Source organism: Argentina anserina, chromosome 6 (genome assembly GCF_933775445.1).
Source record: "Argentina anserina chromosome 6, drPotAnse1.1, whole genome shotgun sequence".
NCBI lineage: Eukaryota > Viridiplantae > Streptophyta > Magnoliopsida > Rosales > Rosaceae > Argentina > Argentina anserina.
Window position 1 is genome coordinate 26,121,688 of NC_065877.1, and position 19,552 is coordinate 26,141,239.

At 41.5% G+C, this 19,552-nt stretch overlaps 1 protein-coding gene across 1 annotated transcript; it reads right to left on the reverse strand.

The window, feature by feature from the left end:
- Positions 1–4,123: 4,123 nt before the first annotated feature.
- Positions 4,124–5,629, reverse strand: LOC126800629 (LOB domain-containing protein 22). The gene is made up of 2 exons (XM_050528018.1): positions 4,797–5,629; positions 4,124–4,274 (listed from the first exon to the last, which is right to left on the reverse strand). Exons 1-2 carry the CDS (start codon positions 5,627–5,629, stop codon positions 4,124–4,126), a joined length of 984 nt encoding a protein of 327 aa, XP_050383975.1.
- Positions 5,630–19,552: the final 13,923 nt, after the last annotated feature.

Below are 19,552 nucleotides of genomic sequence, written 5' to 3' on the forward strand. Positions count from 1 at the left end.
TGCACCGGGATTGTAAACACAAACCCGGTAAGCTTATAGCTCGTATGAGTAAAATGAAAATATAATTCGCATATCAATATATACGAAAAATCACAAATCAACAAATATAAATGCTCTCATGAGACAATGGACGGCCCATCTGGTTGTCCCAAAGAAATATGAAATGAAACGCTCATGAGATATTAAGTAACCCTTCTGGTTACCCAAATGCATTTATAATACGGGTACTAAGAACGCTGGTACACATCTGTTACCCTTCTCGTAATACACCGCCGATATTGGATAGCCACCCGCTACCCAACATCCAAACAATCTGAGTACCCATGAGCAGATAACCACCCGTTACCTCACATGCAGTACTAAGGCAGACAGACTAGAGCTCTAACTGTATCGTAACTTTCGCCCAGCCAAAGGCTAGGTTTCGACTTGCCATACACGTACAATAATCTCACATCATATTGTACCAAACATCAGGTCCGAAGACAATTCACATTTTAACAATCTCAATGTTAAAAATCACGTACAATAATCTCACATCATATTGTACAAATCAAAATCACAATAAAATCATAACAGTATATTATATAGCAAACTATATATATATATACGTATTTATTTACCATTTGTACGATATATATATATATATAATTCATTATATCTTATACATGTCATAATTTATAAACACGTCCGAAGACAAAACGTTTAACAATTTCAATATTAAACTCACATGCTTGTCATCGAATTGACCTAATTCAGATGAATTCATAATAGTATATAATATAGCAAATTATATATATATGTACTTATTACCATTTATACAATATATATAGAATCCATTATATTGTATACATGTCGTATTTCAATATTAAACACTCTTGCAAATAACTTAGAATCACCGCAAGGGTAGATTCGTAAATATGTGAGATTTTACTCACCTTATCGAGTCGAGCGTAATCCCACAATTTCCGAAGATAAATCATTTCCTCGCTTTATAGAACACCTTAAAAAGATAAGAAAAGAATTTAGAAACGTTTCGTAAACCTTTAAATGCCGAAACAGTAATAATCGGTTACTGTTTAGCAATTTTCGGTTTTACGAAGTTACTGTTCACGGTTACTATTCACTGTTACTATTCACAGTACTGTTCATGTATTACTGTACAAATACACAATTAATACGTATTTCTGTATGTATACATACTGTTTTATATTTATGTACGTATACATACTGTTTACGTATTTCTGTACGTATACATACTATTCAAAAAATGTAAATACAATCTCAGTAAATAAAATTTACTAAATTACCTTTTACAAATTACTTTTTACAATTACTTAAAGTAATTTATATTTACATTTATCGTACGTAAATAAAATTTAATTTACATTTACCGTACGTAAATAAAATTTACATTTACATTTACCGTACGTAAGTAAATTACCAAAATACTCTTCTCGGAATCACTGTTCACGCGACGCCGCACGTGGCGGCGCGTGGGGCACACGCGCCACTCACTATGGCAGCGCGTGGGGCACACGCGCCGAGCCCAGGAACGACGCGTAGCTTGCCACCGCCGCCCCATTTCTTCTCCTCTTCCTTCCTCCACCCTTCTTACGGCCTCACACCGCCTCTAAGCCACTCCACGCTCCCACACGCGCCACTCACGGCGATGGTAAGCCCTCTCTTTCAAACCTCCCCCAATTCCCCTCCGATCTCCACACATCCAACCCAAATTCATCCATAATCAACACACAACATCAATATCATCAATCCTTACCTTGATTGCACGACGGAGCCCTTGAATCGACGATGGAGATGTTTGAGGTGCCGGCGGAGGAGATCGAGCAGTAGTGGAGGTAGGCGGCGACTCGAGGCTCAATCCTTTGACGTGGGGGTTCCAGGGGTGAGGAGGGGTGGTGGCGAGCTTGCCTCGAGCACGTCGTCGATGTGGAAGCACGGCGATGAGATCCCCGAGCTTCAATCTATCGCGTGGGAAATGGCGGCAGTGAAGTGGGGTGCACCGGGCTCAGGGTCGAGTGCGGAGGTCCCTTCGGTGCTCTGGAGGTTGGCGTGAGAGGCACGGCGGCCTGGAGGCGAAGATCGCCGGTGTGGTTTCGAGAGTGAGGGGGGAGGCGATCGGGAAAAAGGCGAGAGAGAAAGGGAAGGTTTCGGGGAGAGAGAGAGAGAGTCGAGAGGGAAAGAGGGAGGCGGGCCGAAAGGGAGAGAGAGGGTTTCCAATTATGGAAACCCTAATCTCATAAATGCTCTATTTATACTAGTTTCCAAATCGGAAACTAACTTTCGACGTTAATAACTTTTACGTACGATGTCCGTTTCGAACGCATTACATACTCACGAACTCGTATCGACGAGCTCTACAACTTTCGTGAATAAAGTTTTCGCAAACGAGCGACGGAATAAAAGTCGATAATTTCGTTCGGAAACGTAACGTTTTTATTATTAAACGTTCCGAGACCGTTTCCGTTTCCGTTCCGTAAAGTTGCAAACAATTATATTCATTTAAACTGAAATTCATAACTTTATAGAATTCAAATTAAATCAAATAATGTATTGAAATTTAGGGTTATTACAGCAGACCGGCGGATTTAAGATTTGAACATAGGGTGAGCTTCAAGTTTGGCTAAAGGTCAAAAAAGAATTTTGTCAGTTGTACATATCATGCAAACTATAAATGTCAATAAGTCTTCAAAATTATATATGAGCGTAAATGAAAATAGAAGGATATTGGGAAAATTAAAATTAAAATATCCAAGAAAATTGTTTAAATTTATTAGATTGAAACTCAATAACTCATATTTGCACTCTTAGATTCAATATTTATAGAGGGAAAGAAGATTAAAAGAGTTATGCACTTATACTTAAGGGGTTTTTGATGATTTAAAAAGAAATAAGATGGTTTTATAAGAGAAATTCATATTAAAAACTCAATTATATACATATATATTTTTTTTTTGGATTAGCACTAATATAATTAAATTTTAGAGCTCAAAATATGTGCATGGGCTCCAGCCCAGGAAGACCTTTGTTGGATCCGGCACTGATTGCATTACTGATTGTCTGAATCCGCCACTGATTGTGTGGATCCATCACTGCTTCCAGAACATTGTCTTGAGGACAAAGCGCCAATGAACATAATAGGATTGGTATCTACTGTCTGTCTATCGACCTCCGAATAAGGTCTAATGATGAGGTACAATGTTGGCGGCGTTGTCAATTTCAAGATCAAGGGTTCAAAAACAGGTTGGTTGCAAATGTCTCGGAATTGGGGACAAAAATGGAATATCGGAGGAGTCTTGGTAGGGCAAACCTTGTCATTCCAAGTGACTACTAGTGATGGGAAGACGGTCTGGAATGAGAATGTTATCCCTGCGAATTGGGGATTTGGCCAAACGTACGAGGGAAGATATAACTTCAAGTAGTAACTGTGTACGTTGACAAATAATGAGTGGCAACGTTTTGAAAGTATACGAATAAAGGTACATGAGTCATGCATGTGTTAGTAGAGTGAAGAACTGAAGATGTTTACAATGTATGTTTCATCAATTTATACGTAGAAGTTGAATAAATTTCTCTTTAAATCGTCCTCAATATCGACCTTAAGTTCCATGCCTCTCTGATCCATGCATGTTAATTAGATAAATTTTGTTCCTTTCTGGTTGGATCAATAAACATATAAACTAAATTAATCTTTCTACATGTAATATTACATATTGGCCAAGCATTCTATTAAAAGATCCCCATACAACGTTAATGGTTTAGCGTCCCGTTGATCTAAATAAAAAGTGGCTTAGAAGTAAAATACACGGGGTGTTTTCTTATTTGGTTTGTGCCTTTGGCCTCATTTTCAAGGAAGAAGAAAAACTTGTTGATATATTCTAGGAATTACATACAATTTTAGGTTCCTGCTGCTTAGTTCTTATACAAAAGTTCAGACATCTATTCTGGGTGAAAAATGCTCGGAGAAGTGAGAAAATCACTTGATTTCCCTCTCTGTTTACAGAGCTAATGATCAAAAGTGACAACACCAAAAAAGAAAATCTGCAGGCAAAAGGCAGAGGGTTACTACTTCTGGATGCATGGGCTTTTCCGCGATCCTCATGCCTCAACTGCTACAATTTGTGAGGGTCATGAACAAACTAGCTTCACCTTTCAGATCACCATGATCCTGAAGATGATGGACTCGTTGGATAACTGGCTCACTCTGCTGTTCTTCTTTTAAATTGCCATTGTCTATCTTCAACAATACATCATCACTGCACATATAAGTTAGAATGTTATTAGTAATCAAGAAAGGAAGCTAATACCATATAAGTTAGAATGTTATTAGTAATCAAGAAAGGAAGCTAATACCATATAAGTTAGAATGTTATTAGTCATAATTCTTAACCGAGGTTTCTCTGCGTATCCATGGAATTTCTATCTCCATAGATAGAAATAGCATTCCAATAAAAATCTTCTTTTCATTTCCTTTGGTGAGGAAATGAATAGCAGAAGTTGGTAAATCATGTGCCGGTCAGATCTAACATAAGAATTCTATGTTGTAAAAATCATGCAACGTACACTACACACAAGGTTCAGACTCCATACGATCGACTAGCTAGCACATACAATCATACGCATAGAAATAGATGAAAACCCACAAATTATCCCAGTTAGGTCATTAGGTCACGTAATGACTGAATTTACACTTTCATATACATTAATAAAGAAGATGAACCCCTAACGGTAGATGACTCAATTTATCAAAGTGATTGTGTGGATGATGTAGTACGAACCTCTGGTCACCAATTGCATTAGGCTGAAACTTGATCTCATGATTCCTTTGATTATCATCACAAGGAATGCCAACAAAAGGCTTGATATCTTCACAGTCACCGGCATTCATCCCATGCTTAATGTGCAACGACGACATCGAGTCCTGCATAGCCCACATGTTCATATCCTCCGGTACCAAATGCTGCTGCCCGTTCCCATTCGTATCTTGCATATACACGTAAGGGGCACCCTGATCCTGCTGCCCAGTAACTTGCACATTGTGCGTCTGCGGCTGAAGATAATGAAAATGTAAAGGGTTTCCGTACAGGCTCAAAGGGTCGACACTAATCATCTGATCAGAGCAGGTAGTGTCTCCGGCCTCCGGAATCTGCTGTATTATGGGCTGCTGTTGTTGGTGCTGCTGAGCCTGTGCTCGGCAGATGGCGAGTTGGTGAAGGACGATGTCGAGCTCGGCCTTGTTGTACTCGATGAGACGTTGAAGCTCGTGGATGATGCGGTAGCAACCCCCAACGGGGTCGGACGCGCGGACGTCGGATTGGAAAATGATGGTGCGCATGGCCTCCTCCTTTTGGTGTTGAGTGAGGGGTTTGATGATCTTGGTGATGTTGCTGACACCGAAGAGCTTGTGGGCGTTGAGGAACTGGCGCTGGCGGTCGTGAGGGAAGTAAGGGGCGAGAATGCAGTCGGGGGCGCACTTGCGGCGTTGGTACTTGCAGGCTGCGCAGGCCTGGGTGTTGCCGTTGCCTTTGGTCGAGGAGGCGGAGGAGGAGGAGTTGGGTGTTGTTGGGGACGATGTTGTTGTAGTGACGATGCTGCCACTAGTGAGGCTCATGGTTTTTTTGTTTTCTCGGGTGATATTGGAGGAAGGTGAGATATCGGCTGCGTTTCCGGCGGGGGTGGGGGAGTGAGAGGAGAGTCGGTTGCTTTTTTTTTTTTGGAGTTGATGATGGTGCTTTTTTTTCTGAGGGGAGGGTGTTTTTGCTTCTTTGGAGGTTCCCGGATTTTCGAGAGGGAGATGAAAAGGGGAAGGGGGAGTAGAGGTGGGGAGAGATGGAAGGGGAGGAGGGACACGTACGTAACTGAATCGGTTATGGGGTTGTGGTGGAGGGTGCTTTGCTTAAGGGTTTGTTAGGGTTGAAAGGTTAAAAATAGGGAGATTTTACTACTTTGAAGATGCCCTATTAGCCATGAACATTCTTCTTGATCAGGAAACAAGATGAGCAGAAATTTAAAAGCAAGATGAGCAAGAAATGGACTCTTCCATCTCTTTAATGGATAAACGATGATAGAAATGAAATGAACTCTAGGGAGAATTAGAGAATGAAAATGGATGAACTCGGGTTTAAGGGATATGGAGGGAAAACAGTTACAGTAGTTATCAGACGTATAAGATGTGGGAATTGAATTTAAACTAGTGGGGGATTTAAATATTTAGGTAATGAGCAATAAATATAATAATTAAGAGTTTCACGAGTTCCTTCAGTACAAGAGTCCCCAGAAATTAGCCTGCTAGCTGCATAAATATATACAGTGTTACATAATTTTTACTAGGACATACAATTCCTTGACAAAAAGTTATATAACTAGTACACCTCCGATGGATCTGGTTTTCTGTTCTTACACATTTCCCATGCTATCAATGAAGGCAAATTCAACGAAAATTGATGAGCTTGGTGTTGCCACCGTGCAGCGTTATCAACTACTATGTGACCATATAGGTTTACTGGTTTATGATTTAGAGACATCGTCAGATGTAAGGTTGGTCACAAGGGATGATGGATCTCCGGGACGATCTCGGTCACTAATAGCAGTACCAGAGCAAGGAAGACCTTTATTCCATTTCAATTCCATGAAAACCAGATCAAATAACAACGATACAACCCGTTTATTGTCTAGACTATAGGGCAAGTCAATGTGATGCACGCATCTGGTTCCAGGTGCATTCTGGACACACTCCTGCTTTTTGGGTGTATATGTACACACATATATATATATATATATATATATATAGTCTCTATCTAGAGTGAAGTTTCACTATGAAATTACAGAGTGAAGTTTCAATTTTGACACACTTTTCGGTCAAATTTTTTCACCATAAGTGATTCAATATTTAGGTACGCTATTCAAGATCATCTCTACAAAATTTCATCTAATTCGGACATCGTTAAGGTATTGAAAGTAGATCAAATCAATGAATGAATCAAAACTGTTCAACGTGAACCGTTCGTGTAAATCTCAATTTTGAAAGCTCAAACCATTGTCAAATTGGATGAAACTTTGTAGAGATGATCTTGAATAACATACCTAAATATTGAATCACTTATGGTGAAAAAATTTGACCGAAAAGTGTGCCAAACTTGGAACTTCACTCTGGATAGAGACTATATATATATATATGCCCCTAAAATATTTGGACGCTGGCCGTGAAAAAGTATAACAAAGAAAAGCAGGTTTGAACTGAACTTTCGGAATTTGTAAAAGAATTCGATCTACCTCATGCTTTAGCTTTTCTGTTTGATTTCTGATGATTAATTTATAAAACTAATCTCTAAAAGGCAAATAACGGGTGTGTTTGGTACAGCTGGGCTTATAAAAAAAGTTGGTTTATGCTGATTTCTGAAAATAAGTGGCTGATAAATAAAGTTGCAGACTGTTTGGTAAACTGACTTATATAAGTAGCTGTTAGTGACAGAAGTAATGGCAAAGCGTTTGGTAAACTCAAACTAGCTTATGCTTTTAATTTGTCAAATGACCAATTTAGACATGTAAGATAATTTTTAGTTAATTTTAGTTTAAAACAATGCCTAAAAATATATAGCATATTAATATTGGATAATTTTAAAATTATCTTAAACCAATATACTCTGATATTAATAATTTGGTTTTGATTAGGATCATGTCAATACATAAATACTCAATCACGTGCATTCATCAAACTTTGAGCAATCCTGTCTCTTAATATATCAATTTCTTGTGCGCCATGATGATTTTGTTCATCATCATCATCATCTTCCTCATCTCCACCACCTTCCCTTTCTTCGCCTCGGACAAAATGTCTATCACGATGTGCATATCTTCGGATATAATTATGAAGTGTCATAGTAGCGATGACAATCTTCACTTGTTTCTCGAATGAATATCCTTGCATGTCTTTTAAAATCTTCCATTTTTTTTCAAAACTCCAAATGAGCGTTTTATAACTCCTCTAAGTGAAGAGTGTGCTTGGTTAAATAGTTCTCTTTTATTTCTTGGTTCTCGCCCACGATATTGTTAGAAGTGTTGTGGTGGCCACAACAAGAAGGTGACAATCACGGAAAGCCTTCATCAAGTAGTTTCATACCTTTTATTATGTAAGGCCTAAATCAATATTACAGATGCAGGCATTAGGGTAAATTGCTGATGAGATAGCAAAAGGAAGTGACATGAAATACACAGTCACATGATGTGTCAGTTACTAGCTAATGTGGGTAAGTAAAAGTAAATTGGAATAGTTGTTGATATAAGAGCAACTCCAGTAGAAGTTTACTACCTCTAGTAAACTTTAGTAAAATTTTTACTACCCCCAGTAAACTTTATTTTTTTGCATCTAAGTTGATTTTTCTCCGTTTTAAGGTGTGTTATGGCCTTTAGAAATACTGTTTTTCAAGTTTAATACCCCCAGTAGAAGTTTACTACCTCTAGTAAACTTTAGTAAAATTTTTACTACCTCCAGTAAACTTTATTTATTTGCATCTAAGTTGATTTTTCTCCGTTTTAATGTGTGTTATGGCCTTTAAAAATACTGTTTTTCAAGTTTAATACCCCAAGTAGAAGTTTACTACCTCTAGTAAACTTTAGTAAATTTTTACTACCTCCAGTAAACTTTATTTATTTGCATCTAAGTTGATTTTTCTCCGTTTTAATGTGTGTTATGGCCTTTAAAAATACTGTTTTTCAAGTTTAATACCCCCAGTAGAAGTTTACTACCTCTAGAAATACTGTTTTTTATCTTCATGTTTCTTGATTGATTAATTAGACCGAACTGCAGAATGAGTTTCTTACCATATATAGGTTTTACATATATACTAAATCTATAGTTCTGGTTTCGCTTTTAATTAGAAGGCTAAACTGTGAGACTGGTGAACGGAACCAGATGCTGGCAGGCGTGGTTTGTCTTTTTTAACGTACGCTGGAGGCAGCAGATGCTGGTGTGATGAAAACTTACCAAGCAGAACTGTTTATGTCAATTGCCGATGAGATCAAGCTTCTATTGCTCAATCTGTTTGGCCATGTTGATGATAGTGGGAGATTAATTGTCAATACTATTTGATAAGAGGCAGTGCACAAAAGAGAGTTTGGAATCTATATATGGAAGAGGGATAACCATGTAAGTTCTCACGTACGTCATGCTTTTCTCTTCTTGATCATTCGTTAATTCCATGTTACGTTGATGATCATAAAAACAGTCCTAATTCAGTAATATACTAATAGATTTAGTATATATGTAAAACCTATATTATCAGCTGGCTTGATATTCATCTTAGTTTACTCAATGTTACGTTGATTCATACGTAATACAGTATATATGTGAAACTTTTTGTCTACTGTTATAGATTTCTGCCGTTAATTACAAGGACCGCGACAGGTTCATTCCTTCCACTCTGCCCACCTGTTACAGATTCATAGATTATATCAGGCTATAAGTAAATGGCAGCCATAGAATTTGCAGTGTGTTAATGTAGTGAATTACAGCGCCGTAGTTCACCCAATTACTCTTTTTTTCATCAAGCTGCGCTCCTTGCCCTCTTTCCTATCACAAGTAACACAACTCGTCAGAGTGGAGACCACGACGGCGTGGTCTTCAATTCTCTGATGCCTAAGTTAGGTGAATAGAAATTTTGGCATAGTAACACTAAGTGGTCAAGATTGCTTACCTTATGAGGTCAAATGTTTGAACTTTAATAGTTGAGTTGAGGTTGATCATTCACTCATCCTCCGATGTGGGACTTAGTCTAGTTGAGGTGTTCTCTGGGGCTTCCTTTGAGACGCGTGTGTGGCCGCGTCTGTAGTTGGTTTGAGCTGCGGGGCAGTTTGTTGCACAGTCGGCATAGCCGACTTCATGTCCGTACTGCGAGATTGGGTTTCTTTTGAGCTTAAGTGTGCTAATAGTGGCGCCGATTATGACTAGACATAAGCCTATGCCAACAAGTCCCCCCAAATTGCCAATATAAGAGGTAATTTCTTGACTGGGGAGCTAAAATAAGCGTTTTGTCATAATAAGTGCTGCGGGCCCGCTGGCCCCTCCCGGAGTCCCCCCACTCCCTGGTTAAGAAATGACTCTCTCAACTGCGGGGTGTCGGAATGTCAGAGTGCGCATTGGAGATAGTGTTGCGACCTTTAAGTGCAATACGCCTAGGACAAATGCGTTCTTTGAGCGCAGCGCGTGTAGGACGTCTGTGAGCTTTTGAGGGCGTGATGCATCATTTGCTCGCAATGCGTGTAGGGTGACTTTGACCTATGAAGGCAAGTGCGACCTCTAAGCGTAATGCGCGTAGGTCGGCTTGGGGATTATAAAGGCAAGGGCGGCCTCTAGGCGCAACGCGCGTAGGCCGGCTTTGGCACCACCAGGAGTCCCCCCACTCTCCGGGTAAGGAATGACTCTTCTCAGCTGTGGATGTCGATGGAACGGTCGATGAGCATAGTGCATCCATCATAGCGTAGTGAATTGTACGCGTATGACGTCTTTGGACGTTGTCTTTGAGCGTAGTGCATCCATCATAGTGTAGTGAACTTTACGCGTAGGACGTCTTTGGACGCTGTCTTTGAGTGTAGTTCGTCTGTAATAGCGCAGTGAACTTTATGCGTATGATGTCTTTGGACGCTGTCTCTGAGCGTAGTGTGTCCGTCATAGCGCAGTGAACTTTACGTGTAAGACGTCTTTGGACGCTGTCTCTGAGCGTAGTGCGTCTATCTTAGCGCAGCGATCTGAGCGCATAGGACGTGTTTGGGCCTCTGAGGGCGTAGTGCGTCCTGTGAGCCCCTGAGGGCGTAGGACGGATTTGAGCCTTTGAGGGCTTAGGGCAACATGTGGGCCTCTGAGGGTGTAGGACGGATTTGAGCCTTCTGGCTAAGTCTCTCTCTCTTTGGTGAGGAAGGTAGTTCGGACTTCATGATGTCTGAGATTGCCGTAGTTTTCTGTTGTCTAATGAAACAACATGCATAAGGAATTTAATTGTTCGCTTGAACAATGGTTTGAATAATTCCTAGTTTCATTAGCACAATCAAGTTTGATATTTAAGTGTGTGTCACACATTCTCTAAGCATGTACGTGACAAATATTTGTAGTAAGCATGCTTGTAACATTTAGCGTTTTGTGAACATGCTTGTGAATCTCTATGATTTGACAACTAAAACATGGTATTAACATATAAGATAGCTAAGTGCTTTTACTAGCTGACTCAACATAGTGTTGTAGGAAATGCTTAGATGTCATACGGGCATGCATATCAAGTGCGATATATTGTAAGTATGCTTCGTAGCGTAATAAAATCATGCTAAGACATGGTAATGACTCTTTGTTGTACGTAAGAGTATAGGGATATATATCATTTTACTTATCTTATGCCGATTTGGAGTGAAGTTGCGCTCTATATACAAGTATCAAAATCATGTTGGAGTTGTCCAATCTTGACGCTCCATTGCTCGGGTAGAGAGTATGTCAATCCATTGCCGGGGTAATTTTTAGGAATGGCAGAACTTTCGATAGCGGGCCTTCATGAAGAAAAGATGTGATTAAAATGTAAAATCACTAGCAGTTACAGCTTATGTACTTTGATAAGTATGCATGGCAATGCTAAAGGTTTGTTTGAATTTTAAATAGGGATTTTGAAACTTATCTTAGCCGTTGTTGTCCTTGGCGTTGTGGGGGAATGCGCTACCCAGTGTTACAGAGGGTCATCAGCGTCACTGCACTACGGATAGGAGTGCTGTTGCGGGCTTGGAGTCCCCGAAGCCAGAACATTTCCGTTCTGACATGGCTGCTGGCCTCGATTTACTTGGTGCAGTGCCAAGATGGTGATGTGTGGCGCTGGTATTGCATTGCAGGGCGTGGTGCTTGGCGTTCCGAGGTAGTACTCGCAGTTGACAACTTGACATTACGACAACGGAGTAAGCACTACGCCACAATGCTTTGTTTTTTTTAACCACAAAGCTCTGTTGCGCTTGGCTTGGCATGGTGTGGTCATGTGAGACAACGTTGTTGCGTGCGGCGTTGTGACACTACGTTGGTTTTGTTGCATGGTGGTGAAGTTCGTGGTGCTAGAGCACTATTGCGTGGTGGTGTTCCACGACGGAGTGACAACGTGCGTAAACCATCTTTGACGGTGATTTTCTGAGTACCTTCGTTGTGTTGCGATGCAGTTGTTGTTGAGAACGCGAGTGAGAGATTAGTGCTCATAGCTCGGCCTTGTGATCGTGGCGCAGCCAAGGCTCTAACATGCTGCATGTATGTGAGCATGGGTATTAGATGTAATAACCCTATTTTTCAATCAATTTTTGGTTTGATATGAATTCTATAAAGTTGTGAAATTCAAGTAAAATAAATTTGATTGTTTACAACTTTACGAAATGGAAACGGAAACGTTCTCGGAATGTTTAATTAGAAAAACGTTACGTTTCCGAACGAATATATCAACTTTTATTCTGTCGCTCGATTTCGAAAACTTTCTTCACGAAAGTTGTAGAGCTCGTCGATACGAGTTCGTGAGTATGTGACGCGTTCTAATCGGACGTCGGACGTGGAAGTTATTAACGTCGGAAGTTCGTTTCTGATTTTGGAAACTAGTATAAATAGGAAAATTTAGGGATTAGGGTATCCATTTCTGGAAACCCTTCACCTGCCCCCATTTCCTCTCTCTCTCTCCTCTCGCGACTCTCTCCCCGATCGCTCTCCCTCCCTCCATTGAGCTTCGCCTGCAACCTCACCGACCGGCCGACGTGGTGCACACCGTCTAGCCCAGAGGCATCACCCACTCCTCCACAGTCGACCCCGAGCTTGCGGCGCTCCGTCTCGCCGCCGAGAGCCCTCTCTCTCCCCGAGCCTCCTTCTGGCTCGCACCCCGATCGTCGCCTCCAAGATGCTGTGTCCCTCACCGCCGTTCCCTGGGGCATCGCGAGATCCTCCGCTGCCACCCTCTAGCACGCCGTGCCTTGTCTCGCCGCCAAGGAGCCGTATTGACGAGGGAAGTTCCTGCGCAAAGCTCGTTGACGATTCAATCGTTTCCGACGCAATTTGAACTCCGATCTAGGTAAGGATGCATTTAATTCATGGTTGTGATGATTGTGTGCTATTTTTGGATGAATTGGGAGGTTTTTGGAGGAGGATCAGAGGTGTAGGTGAGGGTTGAGCACCGCTGCCTTAGGCGGCGCGTGTGAGTGCGTGAGGTGGCCTTGGGCCGTGCAGGGGCGGAGAAGAAGGAGAGGGGAACAAATGGAGCGGTGGTGGCGTGCTACGCGCAGGCCCTAGGCTCGGCGCATGTGCCCCACGCGCGGCCTGCCGGACGTGGCGCGTGAACAGTGTTTCCGAAAGGGTAATTTTGTAATTTTTTTTACGTACGGTAAATGTAAATTTTATTTACGTACGGTAAATGTAAATTACTTTTAGTAAAGGTAAAAAGTAATTTTGGAAGGGTAATTCAGTAATTATTATTTACTGAGACAATACGTACATTTAAATAGTATTTATACGTATAGAAATACGTAAACAGTATGTACTCGTACAGAGATACGTATTTGATGTGTATTTGTATAGTAATACATGAATAGAACACAGTGAATAGTACTCAGTGAACAGTAAATTCGTAAAACCGAAAATTGCTGAACAGTAACCGATTATTACTGTTTCGACATTTAAAGGTTTACGAAACGTTTCTAAATTCTTTTCTTATCTTTTCAAGGTGATCGATAAATCAAGGAAATGAATTATCTTCGGAAATTGTGGAATTACGCTCGAGTCGATAAGGTGAGTAAAATCTCACAAAATTACGAATCTACCCTTGCGGTGATTTCAAGATTTTTGCAAGAGTTTTAAATATTGAAAAACGACATGTATATGATATAGTGGAATATATATATATATATATATATTTGTATAAATGGTAAATAAGTACATATATATATAGTTTGCTATATTATATACTGTTATGAATCCTTTATGAATATGTCATGTCGATGACGAGAATTAAGTATTGAGAATGTGATTTAATTTGTACAATATGAGGAGAGATTATTGTACGTGGTTTATTCATGGTGTTTGTTAAACGTTTTGTCTTCGGACGTATTTATGAAATATGACATGTATATGATATAGCGGATTAGATATATATTGTATAAATGGTAAATATGTACATATATATATATATATATATATATATAGTTTGCTATATGATATACTGTTAAGATTTTATCGTGACGATGTCATTTTGATGACGAAATTTATATATAGAACCTGTGATTTTGATTGTACAATATGAGGTGTGATTATTGTAAGTGATTTTAACATGGAGATTGTTTAAATGTTGATTGTCTTCGGACTTGATTTTTGGTACAATATGATGTGAGATTATTGTACATGTTTGGCAAGTCAGAACCTAGCCTTTGGCCGGGCGAAAGTTTCGATACAGTTAGTGCTCTAGTTTGTCTGCCGGAGTACTGCATGTGAGGTAACGGGTGGTTATCGGCTCATGAGTACTCATATTGTTTTGGATGTTGGGTAGCGGGTGGTTACCCAATATCGGCAGTGTACTACGTGAGGGGTAACAGATATGTACCAGCGTTCATTAGTACCCGTATTATAAATGTATTTGGGTAACCAGAAGGGTTGCCCGATTTATCATGAGCACTTTCATTTCATATATTTTTGGGACAACCAGATGGGCCGTCCATTGACTCATGAGTACATTTATATTTGTTGATTTGTGATTTTTCGTATATATTGATATGCGAATTATATTTTCATTTTACTCATACGAGCTATAAGCTTACCGGGTTTGTGTTTATAATCTCGGTGCACCAATTCGATGGTGTAGGGGATAATTCCGCAGGTGTTGACTAGTGGAGATAGAGAGACGACTCCGGAGTCTCGAAGTTATTCATTATCCTGCTTGTGGTGTGGTTTTCATTTCAGAATTGTGTGTGAGAATTTGTGAGGATTTATTGGTGAGTTTTGTGAGAGATTGTGAGGATTATTACATTTCCATTTTATGTAATGGTGAATTATATATTTGGTTTGTAATAATTGGTTTTCTGAGTTGTATTGAGAACTCAGTGATGATCCGCTGTGCATTTAAAATTATTTCGATTCGTTGAGATTGTTTTGGTGTTTCACGACTTTAAAATTTTGAGTTTTTAAGCTCGAAATTTTAGGGTTGTTACATTATATGTATATAAAATTTCAGATGCATGCCAGCGGAGTGACCGGTGATATACTGATGCATGCAAAGATCACTTTAAACAATTAACATGTTGAGGGACTTAGTTTGTTGGTGTTGCGCTAATTCCGTGCAGTTCTCTAGCCTGCCCTCCAGCTGGCGCAGTGAATTGACCACAAAAGCATGTGCGAACTAATTTCAAAATCTCATTGTTCATTTGGTTGACCGTTGTGGACCGATCAGCGCAATCAAAGCTTGGAAGTGACCTCCCCGCACAATTTTTTTTGGGGCGCATTACCGTCGTTGCGCTTAGCTTTGTTGTTACATTATGTGGAACTCTAATATGGAGGTCACCGCGGAAGGCTACTGCGGAGGTCACCGTGGATGTCACCGTGACGGGATACTGCGGAGGGAACCGCAGAGGGTTACTGCGGAGGCCACTACGAAGGGTATCCCGTGCACTATATGTCAACCGTGCGCAAGCTAAATTTTCTCGCCTTGCCTTCTATCTATGATGGCACTACGGTGATCAATCCCAGCCAACCTTCCTTCTACGCAGAGGAATATATTCGTTTGTTTAGTCTTATGAGAGATTAACTCCCAACTCAGAAGTCGCTCTATACATAAGTGTTTCCCAATTGTGCGGGGGTCAAGATCATGCACATACACACACTCAGATTTGTGGAACTATTGCTCATTTTCTCATTTATGGAATTCAAAGTACAACATATAAATCTAGCATGGATCTTTACAAGTCTTTCCCCAAAGTCTTATGCTTTGACCTACAAACTATTTAAACCTATTAACTAGCATGGAAGTTGACATCCATAACTTCCCTAGGACACATGACATACATACCTTAACTATAGGTGTAGTGGACAACCCCCACAACTAGGTTTATTAACTGCCAAGGCGAGGTGACATGCTTGTATGCTTTGCTAAGACATGCAACTGCCCAAGTAACTTCCCCACAATTCGTGCACCAATTGCCCTTGCATAGCTTCCCCTCAACATGCGCCAAGTGCCCCTGAATAACTTCCCAGTAAGCAGCCAAGTAACCTCCCATAAAGCTCTTGTAACTGCCTAGATAACTGTAATTATCCTTCCTCTGCAATTTCCCCTGCTGACGAGGCTGATATCCCCGTAACCACCTGCTAACGAGGCTAATCTGCCTGCACGGTCTGCAATTGCCTGGTGAGACTAATCTGCATGCACTGCCCTCCACCACTGCTGCTGCTGGCGAGGCTAATATCCCTGCACGGATCTGCGTTGTATTCAGGTCATTATTGCCTGGGTCTGTGTTGCCTTCGGGGTCTCAGTTTGCCTGCGCTATTGCTGGTGAGGCTAGTATGCCTGCCTGCCTACTAGCGAGGCTAATAGCTCCGCACGGGTCTACACTTTTTCTCCGTCTTGTTTCTACGCTCCTACTCCCTGCTTTAAACTTCTCACGCATGGACAAGATGCAAGGTGAAACCATGCCCTGCGCACCCATGCCTATAGCATTAGCGAGGGTGTAATAGAGAGCTACTACAGAGACCACTACGGAGGGCTATTGCGAAGGGCACCGCGAAGGGTTACTGCGGAGGTCACCGCGGATGTCACTGTGACGGGCTACTGCGGAGACCATTCCGGAGGGCTACTATAGAGGCCACCTGATGGCACTTTTCTTGCAGCGGTCCTGGGCTTTCCGTGAGTGTTTTGGCTGCGGGAATTCATTCCGTTATGAGGACCACACAACATTCATTTCACTGCGGGGATTGTGATGCGGGGCTGGTTTGGTGCGTCGAAGCAACCGAGTGACAATGATGCATAGTCGTTGCGTCGTGGAGAACACATGAACTAGAGGTGCGGTGCCATTGATTGGTTTTTTTGACTCTGCGACTCCTTGTTGCAAATTCCGGCGTCATGGCATTGTGAGTGCGTTATGGCGGTGGTGATTTCCCGGTGGCTGTAAGTTCGTTATTGCAGCTTAATGTGGTGCCGAGACGGTATGTGTATTTCAGGATTGATTCATGGCGTTGCGCTCACACTACTTGCCGGCGTTGGGTGTCCTGAGTGAATAAACATCATAGCACATGGTGGCGATGCGCTGCGGCGTTGTAGTCGCTCTCTCAGTAAGTGACGAGACTAGAGTTGCGGTGTTGCGGCAGTAATGTTGTTGCGTTGCTACCTGCTCTGTTTCTTGAAGGAAGCTCTGCGTTCTGGCATGCTCAACTTTCTTGGAACATTGTGGAGAAGTTCCTGGCGGGGATGGAATGATGAATTGATGATTACTTTGTTGCAGCAGTCCCTGCAGTTGAAGCGTTAGCGACTTAGCGACTGTGTTGTGGAGTGGAGATCCAGCTTTGGTGTTTGAGCGCCGGCCTTGTCTAAGTGTGACGTTTCCTTGCTTCGGTAATTAAGGTACGTGTCTCGATGAAGTGTATCAGTCCTTGCACATAGGATAACTCCTCCAAACAAGAGATGAAATGATTAGTATGTGAAATCACTAACAGCTTATAGTTATATGTATGTGCGCTTTGATAAGTAGGGCGACACGAGTGTATGCACCATCTTTTGACCCCTTCTTGGTGACGATATAGTAATATACATGCATAGGTATGAATTGAAGCCATGAGTGCATAGCATATATATATTCAGATGATGAAATAGATATGTGGCGCATGTAATTGATTAAACATGGCAATCTAGTATGCATGTCATCATGCTATAATCAAGACACTACGCAACAATGAGCATGCATGTATAATAATGTTCTAGCTTAAGAAAGCTTAGAGAAGGCTTATCTTGTTTTGAATATTTGATGTGTGCATGGACCAGAAACCAAAGGCGCATTTTGCTAATCTTTGCCATGATGGCGCATGGCAGCGGTACAAGTTGCGTTGCGGAGGATGGCCATAATGCGTATTTGATCTAGCGAAGTGTGGCTGTTGCAGAGGATAGTCTTGCTTGCACTTGGGTACCTGGCATTGTGGCAGTCCCCGTAGTAGCTTAAGGCCTTACGACGAAGCATTGTGCTGGGCGAGGATTTCCGCAGAGGATTCATGGCGTTGCAAGGGAAATCATGTTGCGGGGCTCGCCCTTTCTAGCTGTGCGCAATGCTCTCAAACTCACTGAGACAAATGCGCCTCAAGGGTTTTTGTTGCGGAAGACAAATTTTGGGTATCCAGAGTGATATAAAACTCCCCCGCGCTTGTTACTGGTGTTAGCGCTATAATGTCTCCCTCTTTGTTGCGCCACAATTGCTTGTATGTGTGATGGGTTGATGGCATTGCGCGTGGAGTTAGCTAGCATGGTTGGTTTTTAGGTTATTTTTCATTGCAGAGACCTTGCTTGACGCCGCAATTATTCGAGCATATTTCATGACACTCATTTTTTCCCATTGCGCTGATGTAGCAATGCCGATAAGCTGTTAGAATCCCCGTGACATGATGACAAGTCTTTGAAATGTTTGAAAATTTTTGGTGGTGACTGGTGAGTAACGAAACTTTTTGTAGGAATTCTCACATACGGCGCCAATGATAATGTAGTGAATTACTGTGCCGTAGTTCACCCTGTTACTCTTTTCTTCATCAAACTGCGCTCTTTCCTGTCACAAGTAACACAACTCGTCAGAGTAGAGACCACGGTGGCGTGGTCTTCAATCTCCGATGCCTAAGTTAGGTGAATAGTAATTTTGGCATATTAATAGTAAGTGGTCAAGATTGCTTACCTTATGAGGTCAAGGGTTTGACCTTTAATAGTTGAGTTGAGGTAGATCATTCACTAATCCTCCGATGTGGAACTTAGTCTAATTGAGGCGTTATCTGGGGCTTCCTTTGAGACGCGCGTGTTGGCGCGTCCGTAGTTTTTGAGCTGCGAGGGAGCTTGTTGCACAGTCGGCATAGCCTGCTTCATGCCCGTACTGCGGGATTAGGTTGCTTTTGAGCTTAGGTGTGCTAACAGTTGCGCTGATTATGGCTAGGCATAATATGCCGACTTCATGCCCGCACAGTCGATACCAAAATGTTTTCCCTATGTGATGGCGCTAAGCAGCCTACACTACCTAATCAACCTACCCACTTCTCTCACTCAATTGTCTATTGCACAGCGAAAACTATCTAATAAGCGACAATGAGCATACAAGCCACACGCACACACACAACACAAGTGTTTACGAGAGTCCGCTCCCAACCTTTAACTCATTTAAAGGATAAAGAAGATTGCAACGAGTACAACGAGTACCTAAACCCAATCTGCCTAGCCACTCACTTAGTGCGCCTACACTACTCACTCAATCTAAGGACACAATGAGGCTTACAGCCTTCGCAATTCCGACATGCCCTATCTACCTAGCTCTCTATTGTGTT

What these genes read in the sequence shown, in the direction of transcription:
- LOC126800629 (XM_050528018.1), bottom strand. Translation starts at nt 5,629, where the DNA reads ATGAGCCTCACTAGTGGCAGCATCGTCACTACAACAACATCGTCCCCA. An exon ending in AATGCAATTGGTGACCAGAG is followed by an intron (nt 4,275 to 4,796) that starts GTTCGTACTACA and finishes TTATATGTGCAG; the next exon opens with TGATGATGTATTGTTGAAGA.